Source organism: Loxodonta africana, chromosome 3, assembly GCF_030014295.1.
Source record: "Loxodonta africana isolate mLoxAfr1 chromosome 3, mLoxAfr1.hap2, whole genome shotgun sequence".
NCBI classification, from domain to species: domain Eukaryota; kingdom Metazoa; phylum Chordata; class Mammalia; order Proboscidea; family Elephantidae; genus Loxodonta; species Loxodonta africana.
The window spans coordinates 37618700-37646630 of record NC_087344.1 but is presented as its reverse complement, the minus strand read 5'-3'; the positions used below and the strand labels follow the sequence as shown (position 1 = coordinate 37646630).

The 27931-nt window shown below is 51.0% G+C and overlaps 2 protein-coding genes across 6 annotated transcripts; one reads left to right on the top strand and one right to left on the bottom strand.

The window, feature by feature from the left end:
* The first annotated feature begins 193 nt into the window (after positions 1–193).
* On the top strand, positions 194–14292 carry LRRC47 (leucine rich repeat containing 47). Of its 2 annotated transcripts, none has more exons than XM_003413500.4 (7): positions 194–823; positions 7564–8025; positions 9775–9891; positions 10688–10803; positions 11646–11748; positions 12062–12151; positions 12307–14292. In XM_003413500.4, the coding sequence occupies exons 1-7, from the start codon at positions 209–211 to the stop codon at positions 12553–12555; spliced, it is 1752 nt and encodes a 583-aa protein (XP_003413548.3). In that variant the 5' UTR covers positions 194–208; the 3' UTR covers positions 12556–14292. The 2 variants fall into 2 exon arrangements, with proteins under 2 accessions (XP_003413548.3, XP_064137207.1); XM_064281137.1 differs by having other exon boundaries at positions 12062–12213; positions 12307–12419.
* Positions 14293–17170: 2878 nt separating this feature from the next.
* SMIM1 (small integral membrane protein 1 (Vel blood group)) lies at positions 17171–27615 on the bottom strand. Of its 4 annotated transcripts, XM_064281136.1 has the most exons (5): positions 26037–27129; positions 24813–24923; positions 23510–24433; positions 19224–19452; positions 17171–17694 (listed from the first exon to the last, which is right to left on the bottom strand). In XM_064281136.1, the coding sequence occupies exons 1-3, from the start codon at positions 26120–26122 to the stop codon at positions 24307–24309; spliced, it is 324 nt and encodes a 107-aa protein (XP_064137206.1). In that variant the 5' UTR covers positions 26123–27129; the 3' UTR covers positions 17171–17694; positions 19224–19452; positions 23510–24306. The 4 variants fall into 4 exon arrangements, with proteins under 4 accessions (XP_064137206.1, XP_010591458.1, XP_010591459.1 ...); XM_010593156.3 differs by lacking the exon at positions 26037–27129 and adding an exon at positions 27567–27615 and having other exon boundaries at positions 17171–19452; XM_010593157.3 differs by lacking the exon at positions 26037–27129 and adding an exon at positions 27144–27502 and having other exon boundaries at positions 17171–19452.
* Positions 27616–27931: the final 316 nt, after the last annotated feature.

Here is a 27931-nt window from a genome sequence, read left to right as displayed (position 1 = left end):
CTTCCCCGTACTGAGAAGACAACTGGAGGCGAGGAACTTCATAGCCTCTCCCCACAGCTCCATTTAAGAGAGTCCTCGTCTCTGTGGTACAAGCTGCGGCTCTCTAACATCCGAGCCTTTTCTCCATGGTTTCTTCCGGTCCGGGGCGGAAGTGATGCCACGCTGCCCCGGAAGCACCTGGCGAGTGGCTGCGGCGAGCAGCGGCGCGATGGCGGCGGTTGCAGTGTCCGAGGCCTGGCCTGAACTGGAGTTGGCGGAGCGGGAGAGGCGGCGGGAGCTGCTGCTGACCGGGCCGGGACTGGAGGAGCGGGTGCGGGCGGCGGGCGGGAGGCTGCCTCCGCGGCTCTTTACGCTGTCGCTCCTGCATTACCTGGAGGTGAGCGGCTGCGGGAGCCTGCGCGAACCGGGTCCGGGTCTGGCGCAGGGCCTCCCGCAGCTGCACAGCCTCGTGCTCCGGCGCAACGCGCTGGGTCCCGGCCTGAGCCCCGAGCTCGGGCCGCTGCCCGCCCTGCGGGTGCTGGACTTATCGGGCAATGCGTTGGAGGCGCTGCCGCCAGGCCAGGGCCTCGGCCCCGCGGAGCCGCCGGGCCTGCCGCAGCTGCAGAGTCTCAACCTCAGCGGCAACCGGCTGCGCGAGCTGCCTGCCGACCTGGCGCGCTGCGCCCCGCGCCTGCAGACCCTCAACCTCACCGGGAACTGCCTGGACTCCTTCCCCGCCGCGCTTTTCCAACCCGGCGCTCTGCCCCTGCTCAGCGAACTGGCGGCTGCTGACAATTGCCTCCGAGAGCTCAGCCCCGACATCGCCCACCTGGCCTCGCTCAAGGTCAGCGGGGCTGCGCGAGCGGGGTGGGTTGGGGCCTTGGGGTAGCCACGGAGCTGAGTCATTCCTGGTGACGCCCCACAGGGCGTTGATCCTGGAAATACCTCCTCCGCTGGGAAGAGCCAGTTCCTGTGTCATCACCTCTGGAAGCCTTCCACGACCCTGCTGTCCTAGCCCCACCCCCTTCCCTGCCCCCCCCCCCCCCCCCCCCGCCAGTAGCAGACCAAGGTGTTCAGGTTGTTGTCTGAACTCCCACCACGTTGATTCACAGCCGGACTTGAACACAAACACATAACGTGCAGTTCTGTAATTGTTAGAAGGGCTTGAACAGGGATGCATGTCTCATGTTCTGTATCTCCACTCAGGTGTCTCCAACAGGGTGGTCTGACTTCTCCATCGATGCTCAGAGCTCCCAAGAGCACAGAAGCCAAAGCGGCCAGCCCTTCTTAAGGCTTAGACCTGGAGTTACTCCCATGTCACTTCCACCCTGTTCTGTTGGTTAAATAATTTCATGCCCAGTCCAGATTCGACAATGTGAATACCAGGAGGTGTGGTTCTTTAGGAGCCAGTTAAGTTTTTATTTGTTTAAAGTAATAGTAGCAAAGGCCTCTGCTCTACCGCCTCCCCAGAGTGGGGGAGATTGCAAAGAGAAGCTCCTTGGGCCCAGCACCTACTGCTGCCTCCTCAGACTTTGGTGCTGTGACAGCCCTGACCCTCTTTCCCACTGCAGCCACTTGCAACAGGAAGCTGAAGAGGTAGCTCAGCTACTCCCTTTGCCATCCTTTTAGCTCCCCAGGCAACTGCCCACCAGTGAACATGGCTTCATTGTCCTGGCCTCTGGCTCATTCACCTTGGCTTTCCACTTTGGTGGAGAAATGAGAACCCAGGTAGCACTTTTCCTCATTTGCACGCGTCCTTTCGCTATGATCTATTACCCACTGGGCTGAACTGCCAGGGTGGTAGCAAGCCAAGGATAAGGTGGCACCTTCACATCACTCCCGCCTGCGTTTTTATGTTGCTGTTTCCCAGACCTGTGCCACTGTCCCTCTGGGGCTGAAGGAGGGATGGTGCAAAGAAGACGCTGTTGCCACCAACTGCACTGTAAAAGGGGAAGGTGGGCAAACCCCACCTTTATCACTAACTTCGTAGCAAGGATCAGCATGAATCCAGTTCCCAGCTGGAAATGGATCCAGGCCCCACCAGTCCACATTTCCACTCCTCATCACCAGCTACTTACATGGCAATTCTGTTCTCTAACCCTAACCACCGAGAGTTAGATCCGACCTCATCCTTGGTTCTTCTGAGCCAGGTCAAAACATCCCTGGCCATCTGAGGCCAGGTCATCAACTGCTGTGCAGCCTTTCCCTATCCCTCAGCCACCGAGAGCTGGGTCTACCCAAATCAACTCTACTGCCCACCCCTGGTGCTCATTGCCCCTGTGGGTATGTTCTCTAGGACAGATCACAGAATTCATGTAGACTGGTTACCTACACTTACATTTCAAAAAAAACCAAACCTGTTGCCGTTGAGTCAATTCTGGCTCATAGCAACCCTATAGGACAGAGTAGAACTGCCCCATAGAGTTTCCAAGGAACTCTTGGTGGATTCGAACTGGCGACCTTTTGATTAGCAGCCGTAATTCTTAACCACTACGCCACCAGGGTTTCCTACTTAGAGTTACCCACTTATAACCAGAAAGGGTACAAGCATAGATATGTATCAGGCAGGGTTCGGGAGAGTGGCATGGGGCTCCACTGTCCCCAGGGACATGCCACTCCCTCTCCCCTGTATGGATGTTCTCACCAATCCAGGAGACCCCAAAGAGTACCCCAAGGTTTAGGGTGCTCTAGTAACTGGGGCCTCAATGAATATGTATGACTGCATCAGGCCACCTCCCTTCCTGAAGTGAGTTCTCCAGGTGTGGGGACTGTGTAGCTCCTACTTGCTAGGCTATTTTGGAAAACAAGACATTTTGATGGCTTGGGTTATTTTCAGAAGCCAGAGTCAAAGGGCCAAACCAAGTTCCTTGTCCCACAGATGGACAGGACATGTGTCCCTGTAACTTCTGCCATAGGCCAGGACAGTACAATGGTTAGTGGAAAGGCTACACCGTCCAAGATTCCTCTTGTTCCCGCCAAGTCATGCCCACTTATCTTGTCCATCCTGGCCCATGGGATAGGGTTACAGGATGACTCTCAGGTGTTGGCATGGCCCCAGCATATGGGACTCTTAAAATGTGGCCAGTACACCCTCCTTCCACAGTAAGGGTTCACAGAGAAACTTTGTGAAGCCTCTTGTCCCATGACAAGAGAAAGTGAAGTTAAAAAAAAAAATCCCTCCCCAATTTTGTTCTTTTGTTCGGCTGGTGTCAGAGGCCGTGGGGCTCACTCAGGCGCGTGGGTCAGGCTGGTTCCCTCCACAGCTGATGCCTGGGCCGTCTTTCACTAGAGCCAAGACAGCTGCTCCAAAGATGGATCGGTTCTTCTCAAGTTTGCCAGAACCACAAAATTGGGGTCCCTTGCCCGATAGCAAAAAACATCACGTTTCCCAGGCAAGAGTGATATTTTGAGAATGCAATCTGGGTTTCGACCTAGAGTTGTAGACGGGCGCCTCATCACTGTGTCAGCCTAGGGCCACGACAAGCATCTGTGCTACCTGTGGGAAGAGAATAAATGGAAACACCAAAGCGAGAGGGTATGTCTGTGTCCATGCTAGGCCTGGTGCCGGGAGGCCACTCCACGCTTAGCGAAGAATTCTCCCACTAAGAGAACGGGCTCCTCGTGTCCTGGGGGTCAGAGTGCATAACGCACACACAGCTGCCTGTCAGAAAGTTGGGGCTCAACACTGCTGCTGTGTTGCACATCTAGAATGTGCACCCAGGCTGCCTCCCACCTCCGAGGATTCCCCGAGGCTCCCTTCCTCCCCTTAGTGTTCATACTTTGTGGGAAACCGACTCGTTTCCGTTTCTTCATTAGACCTGCCAATGCCGGTGCCCGGTGCTGGGGTGAGGGCAGTGTCAGTGTAGGGACAGTGTCCACTCTTGTTGGCAGGGATCTCCATGTTTCTAACAGGGCCCCCCCGACCACACGCCTGTCCCACTGCTGCTCTTCTCTGCGTGCTCCCACAGGACCCCAAGGCAGGTCCTGAGCTGCCATGTGTGCCACCATGGGCACAGCCACCGCTTGCTTTCCAAAATGCTCTTCATTCAGTGACTAGCTGCTGAAAGAAGACCCCCTCCCCCACCCAGTCCCCATGCACATTTGTCCTTTGCAGAGACTCCTCAGCAGATAGCAGGCCCTGCACTGTCCAGTTCTGGTTGATGCTTGGAGTAACTGGGCTCTCGGGAACCCCAGGAGGCACAGCCCTGGCATGTAGCCCTCCCCAAAGCTTTGCTTTTCTTCCGCTGTTGCCGTTTTCAGGTCTTGAGTAACTTGCCCTTTCGCGGGAGAAGAAGCATCCCATTCTGCCGTGTTTTCCTGCAGCAGCGAGATGACCCGAGTGGAGTTCTCACACTGTCTGACCAAAGCCTTTTCGGCAGAGCGGACTGCAAACTTAGTGGGTGAATGCAGCTAGTGCTGCCTGCAAACTACGAGCAGAATGGCTCAGGCCAGCCCTTTCCTCTTGCTCCCGGCCTGCTGGCAGGCAGGACATTCAGTTCTGGGCGAGGCTCGCTCCTGCTGGCCAGCTGGGCCAGCCCAGGCTTGTTCTGCCAGAGAGCAGAAGCCTAAGTGCTTTTGAAGCCTGGGCACAGAACTGGCTCCTGACAGGTTTGCTTTGAGTTAGTAATATGTGTCAACAGGCCAGCCCAGACTCCAGGAATGGGGAAGCAAGACCCTACCGCTTGTCAGCAGGAGCTGCAGGTCTCGGTGCTGGGGACAGGGATACAGGGAAGGTATTCATTGGTGGCACCAATGACCTCAATCTGCCCTACGCCACCCCCCATCCAGTCCTGCATCCAGAGTGGGAAAAGGCCTGGAGAGGTGCAAAATAATTAAGTTGTATTAACCCACAGCTCAGGTTCCTACCCTATTCCTCAGAGGTGCCTCTGGGGGGTTTGCTTTTTGTCTCCAGCTGTAACTGAAGACCAAGTTGCGTCTGGCTTCCTTCCAGCCCCTGGAGGCTGCCCCTGTTCCCCTTGCCTCCAGAGCTACAGTATCCCCAGCAGGCTCCTTTCAGGTGTGAACTCTGGGTCTGTGTCTTAGACTAGCCCCTCCCCCACCCCCACCCATCCTAGAGGAGTGCCTGTCCCTGCCCCCTGTGACACTGGTCTTGTTTGATCAGAGCAGCCCCCAGTCCTTGAGGCTCTGCCCCCCCGCCCCCAACTCCCTACGACTCACCAGACTGCGGCACCCTCTTATGTCGTGCTCTGGGCAGACCCATTGCTTGAACCAGAGGATTCCAGACATTTCCTTTTTTGTGTCCTTCATAACTTGGGGTTTGTGAAATTCCATTGACATCATCCTTCACACCAACCAGGCAGAGGATCTGACTCCTGAGTCGTTAAGAGCCCTGCTCATGAATAGAATCCGCTTCCCACTGTGGTCTCACCCATCCACTTGTGGTCAGGGCCCCTTTGTTGGCCAAGCAGACAACATGGGCAGCCAGCAAGGGGCCTGGCCACGTGGGAGCTCTGAATAAGTGCAGGACCCATGTGGGCCCACTATGGTGACATCTGTGACTCAGGGTGCAGCCAAACAGGCTGGGGATTGAGCCAGAGTCACAGCCCCTACAGCTGCCAGCCAGCACGGCTCCTCGCCCTAAACCTCTCCCAGCACAGATCCCCCTCAGAGCCCTCTCCCTCCCCTGACCTTGCCTTCTAAACGCCAGCTCCCTGGGCACAAGCTCGCCGCACCCAGACCAGATAGTGGCTCCTTGTCTCCTCCAGGCTCAGCGTGAGGGGCCAGAGGAAACCTCGTTATGCGGGCACAGTCAATCCAGAGCTTCCCTGCTGGCCCTGGAGGAGACGAGAAAGGAGCCATTGACTCTCAGTGCCTCGAGAAAGGAGCCATTGACTCTCAGTGCCTCGTCCCCGCCTGCTGCTGCTGCTGCTGCTGCTGCTGCTGCTCCTGACACAGTTGCTGGGAAGAAAGCAGGGGGAGGGGTCTGGAAAAGGCCAGGGCCTGCCCCAAACACTGCCCTCGCCCCTTGTTGTCATCTCCCTTCTCCATAATGATTGAAATTCTGCTGTCATTTTTACTACCAGGGAACTTGTAATCGAGCAAGAAGAGTAAGATGTTTCAGTAAGAAAAAAATTTGAATAGTGATTATTGGCAATTAATCATTGATCTGCTCCTTCCAACCACGTGTAAGGAAGGAGGCCGAAGACGCTGCACCCAGCAGTGTTGCAGTAACTTACTGACCCCCACCTGCTAGTATGGTGACCCCTCAGCGTCCCGGAGTCTGACCAGTCAGATTAGTCCCCCACCCCTACCCCTGCCTGGGCTCCCAGAAGCAGCCCTCTAAGCACAGAAGGTGGCTGCTTTGATCTTGCCATCGTCTCAGGCATGCCAGTGCCCATCGTGTCAAAAAGTCTGATCTGTGACAGCCAGAGGTTCTGTAACAGAGGCCGAGCATGTCCTGAGTGTCTTTGGGGCACAGCAGGGGCCCCCAAACCTTCTCTTGGGTCATAGGAAGGCCTGAGAACCCAGCGCTGTTGTCGTTTTTCTTTACACAAGAAACATGAAAACAGCATGTTTTCTTACTGGTGACCTTGAACCTAGTGTCAAGAATGGTAATGTTGTTTGCTGATTTTGCTGTATTGTTTTATTTTTAGATCAGTTAATTTTTTAAAAAATAGCACCATTTTAGAGGGATCTTATTTCTCCACCTAAAGAAGTACTTGTTTCTGAAGCAAGTCCACGTTTCATAACCAAAACCTGTCCCCTGTTATCTTTTCCCTCCTAACCCAAGGATTGATTGGAATTTTTGCTATCGTCGTTGCCCTCAGGGAACTTGTAGTTGAGCAAATGAGTAAGATGTTTGAGTATGAAAAAAATTTCAGTAGCAATTCTTGATAACAAATCATTGCTAAAGGAGCCCTGGTGGTACAACAGTTAAGTGCCTGGTTGCTAACCGAAAGGTTGGAGGTTCAAACCCTCCCAGCGCTTCTGCAGGAGAAAAGACCTGGAGATCCACTGCCGTAAAGATTGTTGTTGTGTGCCATCAAGTAAATTCCAACTCAGTAGCGACCCTATAGGACCAAGCAGCACTGCCCTATAGGATTTCCTAGGCTGTAATGTTTATGGGAGCAGATTGCCAGGTCTTTGCTCCTGAGGAGTGGCTGGCGGGTTCAAACTGCTGGCCTTTCGGTTAGCAGCCAAACACCTAACCATTAAGCCACCAGAGCTCCTTCTCATAAAGATTACAGCTTAGAAATCCCTATGGGGCAGTTCTTCTCTGTCACGTGGGGACACTATGCATCAAAATTTAACTTGACAGGTCCTGACAACAACAATCATTGCTGGCCCCTTCCTGTTAGCAAATCTCTAGGGCTGTGGCATCATCGATGGGTAGATAGTTGGTGATGAGGTGCCATGCAGAGCTGCCTGGGTGTGTGGGGTGTATAACCAGCAAAAAACCAGGTCTCCCATTGTAGCTGCGGCTCCTGAGGGGCGTTTTACAAGACGAGAACATGGGGGCTCCCACTGAGTATCCTTGTTCTTTGACACTTCTCCAGAAACAGGACCTCTGGCATCTTCTTCCAAAGCCCTGTAGTCTGAGTCATCCCTTCTGTGTCTTCCCAGACGCTGGACCTCTCCAACAACCAGCTAAGTGAGATCCCAGCTGCACTGGCCGACTGCCCGAAGCTCAAGGAAATCCACTTCGAGGGGAACAAGCTGCGGGATAAGCGCCTGGAGAAGATGGTGCACGGCTGCCAGACCAAGTCCATCCTGGAATACCTGCGCGTCGGCGGCCGGGGTGGCGGGAAGGGCCGGGCCAAGGCCGAGGGCACCGAGAAGGAGGAGAGCCGGAAGAAGAAGAGGGAGAAGAAGCAGAGGAAGGAGGGTGGTGAGGGGGAGGAGAAGGAGCTGGAGGCTGCACACAGGCTGCTGCTCAGGGTCCTGCACATCTCCGAGAACCCTGCGCCCCTGGTGGTGAACGTGCACCCTGAGGTCAGGGACGTACGGCCCTTCATCGTGGGCACCATTGTGAGGGGCATGTACCTGAAATCCGGAAATGCACTCAAGCGCTTCCTCACTGCCCAGGTAGGGCCTATGCTAGCTTGTGCCTGCAGCTGGGGTGGGGGCCGTGGTGGGCGGGAACGAGGGGGTTGTGTTAACAAAGAGGCAGTGTAATGCAGGCCCCCAGCTTCCTTGTGCCTCAGTTTCCTCACTGCTAGAATGGGACGGTAGCAGGGAGCAGCTCGTCAGGTGTTGGAGGGCATGACGTGAGCTGATGTACGCCCATACCACGCTCTTGTGTTTGAGTGATTGTCCCTCACCCTGGACCTGGGAACAGGAGCTGTCAGAAGCGTTGTGTTCCTCAAAATCAAGAATGCCCCCTCCCCTTTTTTTAAAATTTGTTTGTTTTGTTATCGTTGAGAATATACACAGCAAAACATACACCAATTTAACAGTTTCTGCATGTAGCATTTAGTGACATTGATTACATTCTTCAAGTTGTGCAGCCATTCTCAGCCTCCTTTTCTGGGTTGTTCCTCTACCATTAACATAAATTCACTGCCCCCTAAGGTTTCTATCTGAACTTTCAAGTTGCTGTTATCTTTGTGATCTCATGTACGTAGTTCTTAAAAGAGCATAGTGCTCAAGGTAGACATTTTTACTAGTTACACTAAACTGTTGCTTGGTTTTAAGAAGTCTTCAGGCAATATTTTTGGTTTAAGGTTTAAAGGTAATCTCAGGGCAATAGTTTGAAGGGTTCCTCCAGCCTCCATGGCTCTAGGAAGGAATGCTCCATTTTTAACAGACATCCAGACCACGTTTCGTGTTGAATCTTGCCGGTGACAGGAGAGCGGCCACTTACCTCTTACCAATTTATTGAAGTTGCAAGTCCGTGTTCTTTGAGTTTTCCAATACTTTTATAGATTTTCTGGTTTCTGTAATAAACCACACATTTATTTTTATATAAAATAGCATTAAAACCATCAGAGTCCCTGGGTAGTACAAGCACTCTGCTGCTGACTGAAAGGTTGATGGGTTAAGTCCATCCAGAGACACCTTGGAAGAAAGGCCTTGAAAAACTTCCAAAACAGCCCTTGAAAACGCTGTGGAGCACAGCTCTACTCTGACACACATGGGGTCACCATGAGTCAGGGTCGATTCGTTGGCATTTCTTTTTTTAATACTCATCAGCTCTCTTGCTAGCTTGTTACGTGACTAGTTTATAGGGTTCTGGCTAACCTAATTTCCTGATTGGTTTTTCTGTGCAGTGTGCCTTCACCCAGCTTCTAAAGACATGCCCATCTTTGCACAAGGGGAAGCCAGGGTGTGGCCCTCGAGTAGCCAGCAAGCTTCGTGGAAGGTGGCAGCTGGTCACCTTTGGAGCCCCTTCTGCTTTAGGTTAGGGGTGAGGCAAGCAGGCTCACAGGACCAGCTGTTAGAGCTTCAAGGGCAGTGCTTTTGAAGGAAAACATGCTGGGATTATTTTTCATTTTTAAGTCATACTTTTGTTTATTCAGTCATAAATTTTAGTTCATGATCAGTTCTTTGGAATTTCAAATATTGTGTTCAAGCATTAGAAAAAGGTGAAATTGTGCTGATGAACAGATAAATAGTTTTCCTGAATGAGTCCACCGAATAAGTACTTGGTTAGCGAGGCAAAGGAGAGAACCCCAGGAGGAGCTATTGGTGGAGGGGAGTGATGAGGCTCCAGGCCATGAGGAGCAAGCAAGGAGGAGGTCCCCAGCACACGTAGGTCAGGCCCAGGGCCTGTATGGACACTTCTCCACTCCTGGGCGTGCTAAGATTTACCGATGCTCTGACCTTGTGTTGTAGACCAAGCTCCACGAGGACCTTTGCGAGAAGAGAACAGCAGCGACCATCGCCACTCACGACCTCAAGGCCATCCGGGGTCCCCTGCTGTACGGGGCCCGGCCGCCACAGGACCTCAAGGTGCTCCGAACTGCTGCCTCCTCCGCTGGGAGTTGAGGCTCTGCCTTTTGAGATTTTTCCGGAAGCAGCATATGTCACTAGATATTTTCAGATAATGGTTGAGTCAAAGCATGTTAAGGTAGAACTTGCCACCACATAAGATACATTCATGTAAATAAACATGGACCAGGTTTAAGGTTACTTTGGAAAGCAGTTGCTTAACTATTTGAATGCTCATCAAAGGAGGCGGTAATTTCAAAATAGTTTCCTTTACTTGCTCACTCATTTTTAACCAAAGACTTTGGCCCAATTGCAGAACCCCTGGCGTGGGATTTACTTTCGTGTGACCAGTTCCTCTGCAGTCCTGTTCGTGTCTGCTGGACCCGTGCAGGGTGCTGGGTCCCTGGGGTGGTGGGGGTTCCTGGGCATCCCCGTGTGGCCTCTGATGTAGAGCTTACACCTGCCTTAGCCTCCTGCAGGTATGCAGAAACTAAGGTGTACATTAGCTGGTTTAAGGTTAAGCTTTGTTTTAAAGGTACTTGAGCGTTTGGGCATCTGCATCCCCAAACGTGACCCCTGGAGGCACCCTAGCCAGCTTCTTGTCAGGTGACCACGTGGTGACAAGGCCAGCTTGAGTCCCACTTGGAATCACCAGCTCTGCCGAGTGCCTCTCGCTGCCCTAGAGATAATGAAGGAAAGCAATGAGAGCCATTGTTCATGTTTAAAACCAGAATCCACAGGACAGGCAAGTTTGCGGCTGTCATCTTCACGCAAGCATGTCTTCATAAAGGTTGACTGCAGTTTTCTGCCTCCACAGATCGTCCCCTTGGGCCGGCGAGAGATCAAGGCCAAGGACCTGGTGCGGCAGCTCCAGCTGGAGGCTGAGGAGCAGAGGAAGCAGAAGAAGAGGCAGAACGTCTCGGGCCTGCATAGGTTAGTCAGCCTCTCCCCGTGGCAGGCCCTGTGGAGAGGGACCAGTGGCGGTGGTGTAATCGGAGTGCGCGTGGCCCCTGGTGACCTGGGGGTATGCCAGCCTCGCCATGCACACCAGTCTCAGGAGAGGGGACAGCCACAGCCTGCCATCTTCAGTTTAACCCACTTAGGCTACTGAGCAAACTCCTAAAGTGACCAGAAGTTGAAAGCTATTCCCTGTGGTTATAAAAAAAAAAGAGAGAGAGAGAGAGAGAAATCTCCCTGAAGTTTAGTGTTGGTGGGGAGCCGTGCATGGGGCAAAGGGAATTGATGGTAACGGTCTCGTAGCTCGATGGGCTCCCACAGGTCCTGTCTGACACACGGTGAGGTGGGGCGCTTCCTCAGAGGAAACCAGGAGGTGTTAGGAGTGGTGTAGGGGAGAAGGCTGGCGCTCAGAGTTACCAAGTGGGGTGACGCATCCCCACCACATTGCCGGTACCTGTGAGATGCCGTCACCCACTAGCATCAGGAAAATCAAAGCCTGGCCAGGACGTGAGATTCCAATTCATCCCAACTGCCAGAATGCCGGAGAGCCTGCTGCATTTTGCGCAGACACATGTTGCTACGACGCACCACCAAGCAGAGATGCCAGGGCCTGCTCCCACTAACCCCTGAGATTGTGCAGGACTAGCCCCGCTGTCGTTTGCATGTGAACGCAGGTGTTGGAAGGCTGTTCTCTGAAGCGTGTTACACACTCGCCCTTGACCTCACACCTGCTTGTCTACAGAAGTCCCATGTGTGTGGTGTAGCCTTTGGGTGTGCTTGTTAATATGGTGCCTGTGATCTGCATTCTCTCCACACAGATACCTTCACTTACTAGATGGAAAAGACAACTACCCCTGTCTCGTGGACGCAGACGGCGACGTGATCTCCTTCCCGCCCATCACCAACAGTGACAAGACGAAGGTACGTACGGGGGCTCCACTGTGCATTCACACAGGTGTGCATGATAGAACATGCAGACGAGAAAGGGGTGCACTCAGGACCGGGCCACGCAGGTCTTCCGGGCCACAGGTCACCACGTCCAGTTGGTGGTGCGCCAAGAATTACCACGTGTACAGGATTCCCATTCATGTTTTTCTTCAGGACAATGGCAGTCCTGGTTTGTATAATACCGCTGTATGAATTTGTTTTCAGACTAAATGTTACAGTTGCTGATGTCCACTTTCTGATAACTTTCTTCTTTCCTGAAACCTTCCCGATTTTTTGTTTGTTAAAGATTAAAAAAACAACTACTGACTTGTTTTTGGAAGTCACGAGCGCTACGAGTCTGCAGATGTGTAAAGATATCATGGACGCCCTCATTCTGGTGAGTAGGCCCACACAGCAGCCTCCTGTCACCAGAGCCGGACTTCTGAGCCATAGAGAATGGTTCGTGCTTTGTTTTCCCACCGCTGTTACTATAGCATTTCCTCCCCAGGTTACCTGTAATCTGGAGATTCAAAACGTATCTTTCATTTGCAGAAAATGGCAGAAATCAACAAATACACTTTAGAAAATAAAGAGGAAGAATCACTCTCAGATACTGAAGCAGATACAGTTTCTGGACAATCTCCGGATCTCAAAACTAACCAAAGTGCTGACAAAGGTGGGAATTCCCCCCTGGTCGTAGAACAGGTCCGGGTGGTGGACATGGAAGGGAGCCTGAAGGTGGTGTACCCTTCTAAGACAGACCTGGACATCGCTGCCTCGCACGTAACTGTGATCCGCTAACCAGCCAGGCCCCAGCTTTCAGTGCCAGCAGCTGCTTGTTGGAGATTTCGCTGCTCGTGTGGCCTGTTTTACAGAGGTTTCTGTGTGGTGATGTTAAATTATTCATGACCTTTTCACTTCTGCATTTTTGTAAGCCCCGTGTGCTTGTACCCTTCGCTCAGTCCTTCGGACGGTCCGTTGTTTCTGTGTTGTTGTGTGCCTAAACCGTCTTTCCAGTGCTGAAACGCCAAGCTAATTGTACTGATGTTTCTCATGAAATTATTTTAATGTAGGGATTACCTGTTCAGGATGCTATGAAATCATGTAGACACATGGCAGAGAACCCTCCTCACAGGAAAATAGACTCTGACTGGTTTGTCTTACTCAGTTCTGGACTGGGAAGCTAAGCGACGTCGTCTTACTGAGGCTCTGAACTCTTTTTCTATGATACACACCCGTCTAGATTTTACTGTGCCGGAAATATAGCTCTGAAACGATGAATGACATTTACGTTTTCCAGCTTGGGGTAAACTGTTATGTTTTTATTTAAAAAAAAAAAAAAAGGAACAAGAAGGAAACTGTGACTTTAGCATTGGCGAAGTCAGTTTCCCTGCTGTTGCTGTTCGAATGCCCTGGGGGTGGAGATGTGTGGGACCCTGTGGGTATGCAGCTCCGCCAGTCTGAATGCAGTGGCAAGTGTAATGTGGGCTTGCTCCCCACTGCGGTCACTGGACTAGGAGATGGTGACAAGGACAGTTCCAAGTGTAACTCTCACCCCACAGGTTTTTTTTAAGTTTTTTAAGCCCAAAACCATAGAGTACATGTGCCAGTCACGTGGTACTGCTATATTTTGTTGTAGAGATGTCTTGTTTCCGGCTCTCCCAGGTCACAGGACGTCTGTGTCCATGTATATCTGCACGTGGGGCACACGCACACACACCCCTCCCTGGAGCCAGGGTGTTCTGGGGTCACGGGAGACCCAGCCAGTGACACCCACTGGTGACTTTCCTGACCTTGCTGCCTTAAGATCTGGCTTGAATATGACAAACTTGTGTTTTAATGACATTTGTTTGTCGTTCCATGGTTTCTAACCTACAAAGGGTGATTTTTGTATTCTGTAATAGAATCCAGCCAGCCAGCTTGGTGAGACATGGGCTGGGCCGCCTTGGCGGGCCTGGACTGGTGACACAGGTCACCTCCAAGCTTCTCTATCTGTCCACTGGAAGTGACAGTCCTCCCTTTTTTCCCTCTTAGCCTACCAGACATTGGTGTGTGTTGATGGCTCTGGCTTGTCATTTCATGGCACTGCGGGGCAGTCCAGGCTGCTGGTGGCAATAGCGTTCATGGGGTCTACATGTTCATTCAGAGCCCAGTGGAGCCCAGATGGCATGGCTGCTGCTATAGGCTGGGACTCTGCCCTGGCAGCTGGCCTGGGGTCATGGGCAGGTCACTCCCTGAGGTAACTTTGGGTTATCGTGGGAGAGGGGGATCCTTTCTCTGCAGGGCCCAGTGCGGTGCGGGTAGGCTGCCCCTCCTGCCGCATGCCCAGGACCGTGGGTTCCCTTGTACTGATTGTATCTGCCCTTGTTCCAAAGAACCTGCCAGCTCTTGATCCCCTCCTTTCTGATGCAGCTTGATTAAGTGTGAGATTTTGGAGATGTGTTTAACTTAAAGCAGGATGCCTCTTGGGCATTCTCTGTCCACCTGATCCTGAAAGGCCTCTAAAAAACCTTTAATAAAAACATTTCATCCCTTTGTCCAGTGAGTCCTTTCCTGTGGAGTGCCCACGGTAGGTGCATGAATTTCATTCTAGGTGGGGAAACAGAGGACTCGTGAATGACTACCTGCCTGATGCTCCTGCCTTCCCAAACCAGTTACTGCCAGCAAGGCACTGGCTAACCTGCTGTGGCACAGGCACCGCCCACAGGTGCCTGTGCCCTCGACCCCTGGGTTCTGGAATCCAGCAGGGGCCACTGCTCCCTGCCAGGACTCTTCTGGGCACTCACCCTAACACCCTCAGAGAAGTCGAGTCCCCCATGCCACACCCAGCAGATAGTCTTTGTCTTTTTCCTGAATCCTCCCTGGGAGGGGAGGCCAGGTGGCAACCAGATGCCCCATCCTCTCAGAGCTGCCAGGGGTGCTGCCTGGCCCAGGAAGGTGTGGGGCTGCAGCACCACCTCCAGCCCCATCCACTCGCTGGCAGCCTGCCAGTGCCAGGGCCAGGGAGTTAGCTCCCACGTGGCTCACATGGAAGCAGCAAAGCCCTTGGCCTTTCTGCCTCAGGCTTCTGGTTTGGCCACCCTGCAGGGAAGGTGTGCATGAGGATGCTGAGCGCACCGGGTTGGCTGAGCTGGGGCATAGGTAGTAGTGACGCTGCACTGAGCACCACAGTGTCTGAGCTGAAGCACAGGTGGTAGTGATGCTGCACTGAGCACTGTACTGTTGGCTGAGCTGGAGCGGCTGGAGTTTCTGTAGTGGTGACCACCTCCTGACCCCACGTTCACTGTTCCTCTGGTGGGTCACACCCATTCCTGTCCCTCCTTGTCCCAGGGAGGGCCAGGCCATGTCCTACCTCTGTGCCCCTGCCTCGCTCTGTCCAGGCCTCACCCCCCAGGGCCCACAGCATTGCCCTGTCCATCCAGCCCATGACCCTGGCAACCGGCCTGGAACTGCCGCCCTGCACCCACCTGAGGGCTTCCACCCTTGCCCCATGCCCCCTCTGCAGCCCTGGAGCCAGCAGAGGTTCTGTACCATGGAGCTGGAGCTGCTTATAGAAAGAGGAGCCCCGTCCTCTCCCATCCTGCGCCTGCACCCAGCTCCTGGCTAGAGCCCAGTCAGGCTTGGGAAGGCCTGGCCCCTAGATCTGCATAGCCAACTGCTGGACCTTTAGGGCCCACAGAGGCCATGCCATCCAGTTGCTGGTCTCTGGTCACCTCTGCCAAACCCCACACTATCTCCTGTGATGTCAGAGGTGGAAGGGGAGACCTGTGCCAGCTAAAGCGCCGGGTTGAAGCCAGAGCTCCCCTGCCTCCCTACATGCGTGGCCAGACTGCACGGAGGGTTGGGTGGGGATGGTCTCTTTTTGGAGACGGGCACTGAGGCCTTTCACAAGAAGAGACCAAGCTTTGGCTGCACCAGACCCATGGCATTAGCCCCAACCCTGCCGTAGGCCTGTGAGACAATTGCTTGGAGACCCTCCCGGAATGGGTGAGGTCCAACAGGTGCCCTGCTTTCCAGAGCCCTAACTGGCCTCCCTCCTTGGGGGCAGAGCAAGGGGCCTCTGGTTGCAGGGGTCATGGTCCTGCCTGGCCCGACAGACCTGCAGAGGGCCTGCCCGCCCCCACCCCCCCTTGGTCCAGCCTCTCCATCGACACTGCTCACGTTCGTCCTGGATTCCCAGCCAGTGAGCTGTGCTCAGAGGCTCAGGCTGGGTGAAGTGGGGAGGTGCACCCTGACACCCGAATGCCTGGACCAATGTCTCCTCTCTAACAGCCACCAGCCTACAAGGACAATAACTGCCTCTGGGTTTCTTGCCCTCAGGCCTGGGGTGAGGCCCTCATCCCAAAGAGGATGTTTTCAGAAAGTGCCTGGGGGCCTGAGACACAACTTTGAAGTAGGCGAGCCCTGTGTACAGCCCAGGAAGGCATTTCTGAGAACAGGAAGGCAGACAGGCAGGTGGGGTTGCCCAGGCCCAGAGCAGGGCTGAAGCCTGTTTATGGTCAGGTGAAATGGGAGCAGGTCAGCAACACCCGAGCCCTCAGTCCTGCCCCTAGGTAATTGCTTCCAGTCAGAGAGTCAAGTGAGAAGGGGCCAAGGCTGAGAGCCTCCCAGGTGCTGTCTTGCCCCCTCAGCTGGCCTCAGGTGCACAAGGCTCAGCTATGAGGGCCAACTATCCTCAGGCCAGTGGAAAGGCAGCCAGCATTGTTCATTCAACAAATTTGCATGTCTCGGTGGCCCCTGGACCCAGGCCTTGCTGTAGGGGAGAGTGGGTTTACCAGGGGTCCTTCCCGGTGGTGGCCACCCTAGGGTAGACCAGACCCCATGGCCATTTACTGAAGGGAGGACAAGGGAGTGGGCCTGGGGCATGGCCAAGGCCCCTCTCTTGCTCTGCCCAGGAACCAGTGTCCAGGCCGGGTGTCAGTCCCCAGAGAGGGGACAGAGCCCTTCTGAGCCTTCCTTTCACAACTGGGAGTCAGGAATGCCCAGAGAGGGTACAGTGCAGGCACTTGGCCTACCCCTGCCTGGCTCTGCCCACACCAGGGAGGGAGGCAGCAGGGGCAGAGACCCCTGCCTGCCCACCCCAGGGTGCTGAGGGAGGGTGGGTGCAGGTCATCTGCAGAGAGTTGCCAGGGTAACCAAGCATAAGCCCCTCATCCTGGTGTGGCAGGGGCTCTGTGGGGCTGGGCCAGGTGGGGCTGGGATGTATTCTGTGAACACTGCCTAGGTCTCCCAGCCCTGTGTGCACCCAGGAACTGCGTGTGCTGTGCATGTGACTATTGTGTATGCAGTGCTTGTGTCTTGGTACTTGGAGGTGCCTGTGTGGTGTGTGTTGAAAGAAACTGAGTCAATAATAAAATTATTGGATGAGGTTTATTTAGGCAGAAGATTAAAAAATCGGATAGCACCAAACTAAAAATGGAAAGATACTGGCTTTTATTGACAGAATGCAGAAGCAAAAGATTGGCTGATACAATTTAAGTGCTGTCAGGATCTCATTGGTCAACAAGGGTGGCCTGATTTACAGGAAAAGCTAGGTGATTACAAGAGCTTTTATTAGGCTTAGGTTTTTGGGGGGGAAGTCTTGGGGGCATTGTCCACTCGATCGCCGACGCCATTCTGTCAACCACATGACTCCATTTTTATTCCATTTAACAATTCCCCCCTTTTGATCAAAACTGTCAAAGAAGGTCTTTGATATAGTTACTGGCATCTCATTTTGCCTTCTCATGGGCCTTCAGCATTGGCTTTTGCTGACTAATGTCCAACAATGGCCTTTCATTTACAGGTCTTCTTCACCAGGTCATAGTTAAGGCTCCAGGCAGTGTTAACCAGAGACAGAGGGGGGAGTTGATTGACTAATGGAGTAACAGTGTGTTTGAGAAATGTCGTCAGCCGAGCCAAGTGGGTCAAGACTCCATATCTTCTTTCTTTTTATTGTCACTGAAAGGGAGAAAAACTGTGTGAGAAGAAATGTTTCTAGATCGGGAAGCACATGCGATTATTCCACATAAAACAATAATCATGATTAAAATTATAATTCCTGCTAGGATGAAAGCAAAAGTCCAAGACCGTACATCAGTAAACAACATGCTAAACATACCAGATTCCCCACTGAGATGAAATTGTACTTGGCGTAACAAGCGTGCATGTTGTTGGATTTTAGTTACAGCTTGTTCTACTTGTCCAGTGGAATTTATCCACACACAACAAGAAGTGGTAGCTGTCACACAGATGCCTCCTTGTTGGGCCAGAAGGAAATCTAAAGCAATTCTATTATTTAGCACCACCCTAGATAAAGAGTTGAGAGACTTCTGCTGATCTTGTATAGTCTGAGCTGTGGAGTCAGCTATTTCTGTCATAATGTGAGACAGGTTACGAATCATGACTTCATTTGTATGAACTCCGAGTCGGGAAAATATGTTCCTAATGAAGGAAACGTGGACTGAGGAGTAATCTCGTTTGTTTCTAATTCTTTCAAAAATGTTTAGGGTGCTAGCCCAACGTATACTTTCATTGTATGGGTAGAGATCTAAGGGGACCCCAAGGGTTCCAAGAGTGCAGGCTCCGGACATTCTCCAGCCGTCGAGGCATTGGAGTGCCCAGACCATATCTGAATTCTGAGGAATTTCATTGTCTTTATACCAGTCAGACCCTCCACAAAGAAAAACATAGCCTTTGGGTGCACAGAGGGCACCAGCTCCAGTGACTTTAACAGATGCACTATAGGGAATGGTATTATTTGCCCGAATTAACCAATTTTCAGAAAGAGAATGATCACAAATAGAGAGTCTTCCCCAATCATGGGGATAGAGGAACTCCCGACAGACAAAAGAATCTCTTTCATACTCTCCCACTGAATGACGACAGTTTTCAAGTAGGAAATTAAAGCTCCTGGTTCTGTAGGGATAGAACCCAAAGTTGCCAGTGACTGACTGATTGAGGGATCCATTAGAATGCTTACATTCTGGTGGGGCCCAATCTTTATGACTGGCCCATGTTACACCAACTGTTCCATCTGACTCTAAGTATTCTGAACAGTCAATGGTTATGTTTCTCATTGCAGTGAGATTAAAGCAAGGAGCAGTGAAATCGTACTGGGAATTTGGAGGATGCCAGAGTCTAACTTGAATTCCGCGAATTACTCGGATAGATGAATTGAGAGTGGCATCTGGGATTCCAGTGTAATTGAGGATGGGTAAAGCTAAAGGGTCTGAAAAAGAATGTACCGAGTGGGGAGAAGGGTGGCAAATCCAAAAATCTTTCAAATTTCCTGCTGAAGCTACTGCCTGGGCTAATCTAACAAAAGCATTGTCTTTCCACGCTTGGGCTTTAAATACAAGCAGGAATAAGAAAACAAATACAATCAACTTGTTCATTATCAAAAGAATGTTTAAAAAGTCTACTGGGTTACTTGTTCCGTTGGTCTTGGGAAAGCTGTCTACATCCAAAAACTGTCTCTTCTGGGTTACCTCGAGGAAGTTTTATCTTGAGGTCATCCGTTGGTGTTGCAGTCCAGGTGGATGGAGGAGCTTGCTTGAGTCGAGAGATGTGGACCTCAGATTCAACCCTTCAAACTTAGCTGCACAGTGGGTGGTCAACAATACTTGGTAGAGTCCTTTCCATAAGTCTCTGATGTTGTCTGTTTTTGGTTGAAATGCTCTGGTCAAGCACTTTCAGGGTGTTAGCAAAGTAAAAACTCTGCAGACAACAAAAGTTAAAAATTGACATGTTTAACTTATTACTACTGATAATAATCTGATAATTCATTACAAAAGTAATGGAAAGCAAAATAAAACCAATTAAAAAAAAAAACCTTTAGACAAAATATCTCTAGCCATAATGATTAACCCTATTTTCAAAGAACTTCAGCTACAACATGTAATAATCCTGAGATATAAAATATACCAAGATTATCAAATATCTGAATATTAATAAAACTCCATAGGTAAAGGATATGAATTCCTCAGTTAAAACCATTGGCTTCAATGATGCTAGGTTTCAATTAAATAAATAAAGCTGCAACCAAGTTAGCAATTTAAAAATCTTGTTGTCTAATATCAGTCAAAACCTAAGAGACACTAACACAAATTTCAAACCCAAAGAAAATTAGACAACTTTCGATTTGGCAATACGTTTCATGTAATTCACAACACATTAAATAAATCAACCTCATTATTTCTAGCACTTTTCTCAAAATTGTCAGGAGTTTATCATTGGTCACAATACTTTGATAGCTATTTAATCAAAGTGACAAAAAAAGATTAAAAACTAAAAACCTTGGCTTTTTCAAAAGCCATGAGGCTTGGTGTCAAGAATTATGTCCCCCCAAAAATATGTGTTGTAAATCCTAACCCTTATAACCTGTGGTTATAATTCCATGTGGGAATGAGTTTCCTTCGTATATTAATAAGGAAGTATTAGCGTAGGCAGTTTTTTACTTCAACCTCTTTTGGGATATAAAAGAGTAGATTAAACACAAGGAAGGAAGCACAGATGGGGAAGACATATGCCACATGAGACCCAGGTAACCAAGAAACAGAAGCTGAACAGAGACAAGGACCTTCCCCCAGAGCCAACAGAGAGAGAGAAAACCTTCCCCTAGAGCCTTGTCCTGAATTTGGACTTCTAGCCTCCTAAAGCAAGAAAATACGTTCCTGTTGGATAAAGCTACCCACTTGTGTTTCTGTGAAAGCAGCAACAGAGAACTGAGACACTTAGTTTTCAAAAGGAACTCAGGAGCTTATTCTAATGAGCCATAGTAACTTTTGCCTTCTAGAGAGATTACTCAGAAGTTAACTCTTACAACCTTTTTAGTTTTTTTTTTAACTCTTACAACCTTAAAGAAAATTTTGTCGTTTTAACAGAGAAATCCAAATTTTGCTTTACATGCTATTTGTTTCTAAAGCTCTTAGAAATTTCATAAATTAACCCATTAAACTTTAGCCAAGACAGATAAAATCTTTGATCACAGCAAATAAAATTCCCTTTTATAAACCTCTTAAGCATTCTGTCTTTATCACGCATCTCTTAGGGTACAACTTTTTTTAAGTGGCAAAAATGAACACATTTATTAGCAAACCCAAATACATATCCTCTCTGTGGCGTATAAATAAAAAACAAAAGTACATAACTTTAAATTATAATATGTATAACTCAATTTAATATCATTAAATTGAGTTTAATAGATATTAACTCAAAATTATTAACTCAAGATCTAAAAATCTTAGAAATTATCTTCAAGCTTAAAGACAAAAACGAACAACCTGTTGTCATCCAGTCGATTCTGACTTATAGTGACCCTATAGGACAGAGTAGAACTGCCCATAGAAGTTTCCAAGGAGTGCCTGGTGGATTCCACCTGCCAAACCTTTGGTTAGCAGCTGCAGCACTTAGCCACTATGCCACCCGGGTTTCCAAGCCTAGACACCACAAAACATATTATTGTTGAAATGAAGTTCATTTAAATATTCTGAATTTTCATACAAACTTCTACCATTTTTTAAATCAATCTTTTTTGTTTTTTTAATCCAACTTTAGCTCTTTAAAGATTTTATCAGCTTGTTTTGGAAATCACAGAGTGGTGGATCTGCCCATTTTATTCTTTGATATGGATACACCCTTAGATCTCTGGCTAGAGTGGGACAGCAAATCCTTTTTTCATCTGTATCTTGGTTAAACATTTTCCAATTTTTTTTTGTGATCTTCGTCTTTTTCCTTGTGATCTTTATCTTCTAGCTTTTTAAAATTACAATAGAAAGGGCTTGTTTACAGTTCTTTAATGTGGGGGATCCAACCAATTTCTGATGACTGTATTAAGACTGTTTGGTTTAAACCCTTTGGTGTCCATCTTATTTATTCTATTTTTAAATATCTTTAAAGGATTTCCACCCCGAGAGGAGTCTCTTGACTCTTACTATTCTCTTCGTAATCAGTTTAGCCTTCCTTCTGTATCATAATCTTTTATTACCCTTTACTAAGAGCAACCCAAAGCTCTTTAAGCAATTTGGTAATAAATAAACCCATCAAATCTTGGCTAGCCTCCCCCTGCCCCCCAGTCTAAGTTTGATCTTATGCTGCCCCATTTCTCATTCTGGAACAACCAGTCTTTTTACCTCAGGGCAAAATTACTCTCTTTTCTCTTAACAAAACATCCCATATACTCAGTCCAGCCTGTTGTTGTTAGGTGCCCTGTGAAATCAGTTCTGACTCATAGGGACCCTGTGTACAACAGAATGGAACACTGCCTGGTCCTGAGCCGTTCTCACAATCACTGCTGTGTTTGAGCCCATCGTTGCAGCCGCTGTGTCAATCCACCTCATTGAAGATCTTCCCCTCTTTCAATGACCCTCTACTTTAACCAAACATGATGTCCTAAGCTACTAAAAAGATCTCAGAAATTGCTTTTAAGTTGACATACTACAAAACATAAAAACTTCTGTTAGAATGAATTCACTTTCATTAATTCCCAGGAATATTAGGACTATTCAATTTATTTATCACTAACCCAATCAGAATAAACCTCTTTCAGGGAACATTATAACCTAATTTGAAAATGCCATCCAGAGGCAGGAAAATATTACATTTTCATAACCCTATCTTTTTTTTTTTTTTAGAAGCCCTGGTGGCATAGTGGTTAAGTGCTATGGCTGCTAACCAAGAGGTCTGTGGTTCGAATCCGCCATTCACTCCTTGGAAACTCTATGGGACGGTTCTAGTCGGTCCTATAGGGTCGCTCTGAGTTGGAATCCACTCAACGGCAGTGGGTATCTTCTTTTTTTGTTGCTGTTTACAATTTTTTACCTTTGACCAATTTATTTTCCTAGAGAAAGCCTTCAGTTTCCTTTTATGACCTGTTTAAATTTTTAGGGTCCCCTACATCCTTTTCTGGATTTTTCCATTCTACTGTTTGCACCCAAATGTTGGGCATCCCCTGGTCTCATAAGCATGTGAATTAATTGATATAAGTCAGAGAGGCCACAGTCCTATGTTCCAATTAGGATACTAAATTCCTCAAAGAATTTTTGAGGATCCTCCCTGGGTTTGGGAAATTCCTTTAAAATAGCTTGTAATTTTGCTTTTGACCAAGGGGTATAAGAAATCCGGTCAGGTTGCTGGCTCCCATCAGGAGTGGTATCTTTAGCTGGTTTCACCTTGAAGGGCATCTGTGGAGAGGGGCTTCAGAGACAGAGGGAAAAGTTCAGCCAGAAGAGACTTGGAATCAGGAGAGCAGAACAAAGAGTAAGTGGGTAAGGTAGGCTAAGGAGGCAAATGGGTAGTCTGTGTCTTGTCTGTCAGGTTGACTGGCATTCTTGGAGAGGCAACTAAACAGTCCCCTGAGTGAAATTCTTGACTTTAGAAATTAGTTCTTGATTAGTTTTTGAAAACCTGTCAACAGTATCTTTTACAGAAGGTAATTTGGAGTCATTCTGGTGTTTGGAGGCTTCTAAATACCAATCAAAGAATAGTGCACTTCTTGAGGGATCCTTTGAAATGCTTTAACTTATTGTAAAACTTCCCCATAATGGCCACTGCAGTTCTATATTGTTCTTAAGTCAGTTTCCTCCCTTTTTAATCATAAAGTTCACAAGCGTTCCTTGGGTCCTCAGGACCCCATGTCTTACCTGCAAGTAACAGCAAAACCCAAACAAACCTAGTTCATCAAGAGGATCAGACCCAGTCTGCCCTGGTACCAAATAAAGTTCAGAGAACTCAAAATGCAAAAAAGAGCAAAGTCTGGATCAGAGAGGAAACTTACCAGATAACTCCACAAACAACACGAAGACAGAAAGCCCAAAGGGCTTTGTAGGTACCAAGCCTGCTTCTGCAGCAGAGTCTTCAGGGTCTTCTGCAGAATCCCACTTCTGATGTCAAAAATTGTCAAAACACACTGAGTCAATAATAAAATTAATCTATTGGATGAGGTTTATTTGGTCAGAAGATCCGACAATCAGGTAGAACCAATCCACAGGTGGAAAGGAATACCGCTGAGTATCAGCTGTGATTGGTTTTTATTGACAGAATGAGGAAGCGAAAGCTTATTTCTGATTGGCTCATTACAACTCAAGGAGCTCATTGGTCGACAAGAGTGGCCTGATTTACAGGAAAGCTCGGCCGTTACAAGCGATTTTATTAGGCTTAAATTTTGGGGTGGGAGGAAACAAGTTTTAAGGGCTTTGTCCACTCAACTGCTGGCACCATTTTGTCAACCACATGAGTCCATTTTGAGTTCATTTAAGGTGTGCTAAGTATGTGTGTCTCTGTGGGGGGTCTATCCCATGAATACCTGTGTCCCTGTTTACCTGTGTGCCTTTCTGCAGGGCCCGTGATGTCTGTGGAGTGTCCTGTGTGCCTAGTGCCAATGTGTGTGCCCGTGTGCTGTGTTCATCCGTAGGCTCGTACCCTGGGGTCTGTGTGTATGGGGGAGGGGAGTCCATGTATTTGCAAAGGCTGTGTACATTGGCGGGGGGTCTGTGTATACAGGAGTGACCCTCCCAGCTTGGGGGTGCCCTCCCAGCTTGTGTCCATCGCATGTGCACTCAGCCCCAAGAACATCTATTTGCACTTGTGCACATAGTAGCCAGTGATGTAGCCCAGGATGAAGACGGCCCAGAAGAGGGCTACTCCTCCGACCACCTTCATGGTGATGCCCAGCTTGCCCGCGCACAGCTTCCGGCAGACCCTGGGATGAGAAAAGCCTCATGTGAGCCTCAGGGCAAGGCTGCAGGAGGGAAGCTAAAGGGTCTGCTGGGGAGGAGTGGAACCCCCAAGGGGATGACGGGTGAGGAGGAGTGGGCTCAGGGCAGGGTAGGCAATGGGTAGGCCAGGCCCTGAGGGCAGCCGGCAGGGTCAGGAGGAGGCTGTTAGGGTCAGGAGTTGGGAGGCTTATCCTGAATGCGGCCTTATCCTGCCCTCAGGCTAGAGCTGGAGCAGAGGGCTGGGCCCCTGGGTGGGGGAGACTGAACTCGATAAGGCCCACAGTAGGGGAAAAGCCAGTATGCAGGGAGGGGACAACCGCCAGTCAGGGCTGGGGGTGGGGGATAGGGTAGGGGCCTCCTTACCTCTGGCACCAAGAGGCCTCCTCACTGTTAGTCACGGTCACCATGCTGACTTCATCCTGGCCACTTTCCTTCCACCGGCTGTACTGGACACCGCTCTCCTGGGGCTCCATGCTATAGGGGAGGGTCAGAGGGGCAGCTGAAGCCTTCCCCTGAGGGGAGACCGAGGCAGGGGATCAGGGCTTCCCTGGGGTGAAGGCAGAGAAGCACTAATGGTGCAGGCGCCAACCCCTCACCCAACTGTTTCAAGATGCTCAGGGGCAACTCTGGGCCCATTCCACAGAGGGTTTAAGTGACTTGCCCGGGGCCACTGGGAGGAAGAGGCAAAGTTTGAATTCCAACCCAAGGGCTGGCAAGCGGCCAGGCCCTGACCTCAGGAATGAGCGAGGCCAGGTTCATCAGGAACTATTCCCTGGGGCTCTCACGTCGCCTTGAGGTCTGGACATCCATCAAGGGAGTATGGGCCCCTGGGGCCATCCTCAGAGGTCACTGTGGGTCCTTGGGCTGGTGCCAGGGTGTCTGCATCCCCTGATAACGGCCACCCCCATTCCTGCTAGATGAGGCCCTGGTGCCTATCTCTGGGGAGGCTGGGCGGGCAGGCCTGGGGGTAGCGGCTGGTACCGCCAGCCCTGTGGGGAGGAGGCCTGGTTGGCCCTGGGCAGTGGTGGCAGCTGTGTCCCCGGGCTTGTCTGCACGGCAGCCCCTCCCCCTCCTGTAGCCTTGAGAGATGCTGAGGAGGGGCCTGCTGGGGGTCCTGGCGCTGAGGGAGCCAAGTAGAGACTGGAAAGGAGGAATGGGACTAGGTGGTGCCCGGAGCAGGAGGGGACACACACAACCTTGTGGCCTGGTAGTCCCTCCCTGCACTCCATGGTGCCTGGCCCCCCTGAGCATTGGAAAAGCAGAGGCAGAGTTTGAGCTGGGGCTGAGTTGGAGAGTAGTAAGTGACAGCAATAACTGCTGCCATTCAGTGCACACTCACTGTGGACAGGCCTTGCTGGGCACCTGTCTCAACATGGCATTAACTTAGCAGACTCTGTCACGGTCCCTGTTTTCCAAGGGGGGCCAGAGCATCAGGAGGTGAGTAACCAGCCCAAGCAGGATGGGGGTGAGAGATGGGGTCTGCCATCCACTCTCCACACCCAGCCCCAGATAGGCAGGGGCAGGTCGAACGCTATGAGGAGCTGAGACTGCTGGGGGGGAGGGGGCACCAGCCTCAGCAATGCTGACCTTTCTCCCTCAGGTTCTAATCCTGGACACAGCAGCTTAAAGGCACAGCAGCTACTTATCTGCAAGAAACTAACCAAGAAACCCATAAAACCAGGCAGGTCTTAAATCCCTGACGTGCTTCTGGGTTGGCCCTTTCCCAAACCCAGGCCAGCAGGGAGGACAGAAGGGAGCTGTGTCAGAGCCACAAAGCTCCTTCCTGTAGGCAGAATCTATCTTGTTCCAGGTAATAGTCACAACTAAGGAGAGACACTTGTCAGGAGGGATCAATCCCTGGAAAAGGCATCATGCTTGGCAGAGTACAGGGTCATTGGAAAAGAGGAAGACCCTCAACGAGGTGGATTGACACAGTGGCTGCAACAATGAGCTCAAGCATAACAACGATTGTAAGGATGGCTCAGAACCGGGCAGTGTTTCGTTCTGTTGTGCATAGGGTCACTATGAGTCGGAACCAACTCGATGGCACCTAACAACAACAAGGGAGAGATAAGCATAATAGCCTTGGTCCCTGCCTTCCCATGTCACCCAGCCATGGGCAAAGTCAGTTGGAGAAGGGGCTAGGGGAAGTTTGTTTTCTTAAAGAAACAGCAGCCATCTTTTCTTCCCCTAGATGTGGACGTGATGGCTGGCACTGCAGCAGCCAGCTTGTAACATGAATAGTCACATGACACTAGCCCTGAGTCACCAAATTTACACCAACCACCCCCACCTATGGACTTCTGGGTATGAGGAAAATCTACCCTCTTGGTTCAGGCTTGGGAAGTGGGGTTTTCTGTTATTTCCTGTTGAAGGTATTCCTTGCTGGTGTAGAGCCTCCAGTGGCTCTCAAGTCACTCTGGTGGTGCCTAGTGGTGGGCCCTGAGAGCTTCATGCCTTCGCTCTCAACTCACTCATTCCCTCTGTAGACACAGGTCCAGCATCCATCTGACAAGTCATTCGGCAAACAGAAGAAGCCTGGGGCTGGGAACCTGGCTGGCCCTGTTCAGCTGAGTGAGTTGGGGCAGGGACACTTCTCTCCAGGTGCTCTCAAAACCTCCTGGGAGGGTGTGACCAGCATTCCCTCCAGACTCCTTCTTCCCACCAAACAACTCCCAGGATGCCACAACTTACAAACCGAGGTCGGTGCTGAAGCCTCTGGAGCCCAGGGAGACCGTCAGAGCCCGGCCAGCGGCTCAGCTCCTGCGAGGCCTCAAGCCTCAACAAATAAAAATTTAAAAGGTGGCTAGAGAAGCGGGTCTTGGAGGCCAAGAACCGGACAGTGGCCCCGCGGGCTTCCCGAGCGAGTGTTTGGGGATCTGGCAGCCCCTCCGCAGGTTATGCCCGGGAACAGTCAGGGGGCGCCCACTCCCCCAGCGCTCCTTAGCCACCACCCCCGCACTCTTAACCGTCCCTCCTCAACAGCGCGACTCTCCTGGGGGGCGGGAGCCACTCGGAGCCAGCCAGGCCACCCTCCCCCTCTGCTGCAGGAGGAAGCTGCACCGCGGCCGGCTCACCCCGCCACCCGCGCCCCGGCCCGCCCTGCACCCCTCTCACCCTCCGCCCCCCGCAGCTCCTCGTGCTAGGCCCGATGTGTCTCCGGTTGGGGAGGGCGGCCGTGGAGGGGGCTCCGGGGCGGGGGCGGGGCCTAGGCAGAGCGGGGGCGGGGCCTGGGAGGAACAGGGGCAGGGCGGCCTAGGACAGGGGTCCGGGCCTGGAAAGGGAGGTGCCTAGGAGGGGCGAGGCCAGCTGGGGACAGGGCCAAACCGGCTTGTGGACGGGGCCGGGATAGGTGGGGCCTAAAGGGCCTAAGGGGCCGGAGGGGCGGGGTCTGAGATGGGCGGGCTGACAGTGCAAGCTCGGGTGCGCGAGCCCTCCCGGACCGCGGGGAAGTCAGCCTCTGCGGGGAGGGGCTGCAAGAG

Bases quoted from the DNA above. Each gene is read 5' to 3' on its own strand.
- LRRC47 (XM_003413500.4), top strand. From the start codon at position 209: ATGGCGGCGGTTGCAGTGTCCGAGGCCTGGCCTGAACTGGAGTTGGCG. The intron at 824-7,563 runs GTCAGCGGGGCT...GTGTCTTCCCAG, and splicing joins CCCACCTGGCCTCGCTCAAG to ACGCTGGACCTCTCCAACAA. The intron at 10,804-11,645 runs GTTAGTCAGCCT...CTCTCCACACAG, and splicing joins AACGTCTCGGGCCTGCATAG to ATACCTTCACTTACTAGATG.
- SMIM1 (XM_003413501.4), bottom strand. From the start codon at position 26,122: ATGGGTTTCTTGGTTAGTTTCTTGCAGATAAGTAGCTGCTGTGCCTTT. The intron at 24,924-26,036 runs GTCAGCATTGCT...CCTCCCCTATAG, and splicing joins TTAGAACCTGAGGGAGAAAG to CATGGAGCCCCAGGAGAGCG. The intron at 24,434-24,812 runs GTAAGGAGGCCC...TTCTCATCCCAG, and splicing joins GAGGCCTCTTGGTGCCAGAG to GGTCTGCCGGAAGCTGTGCG.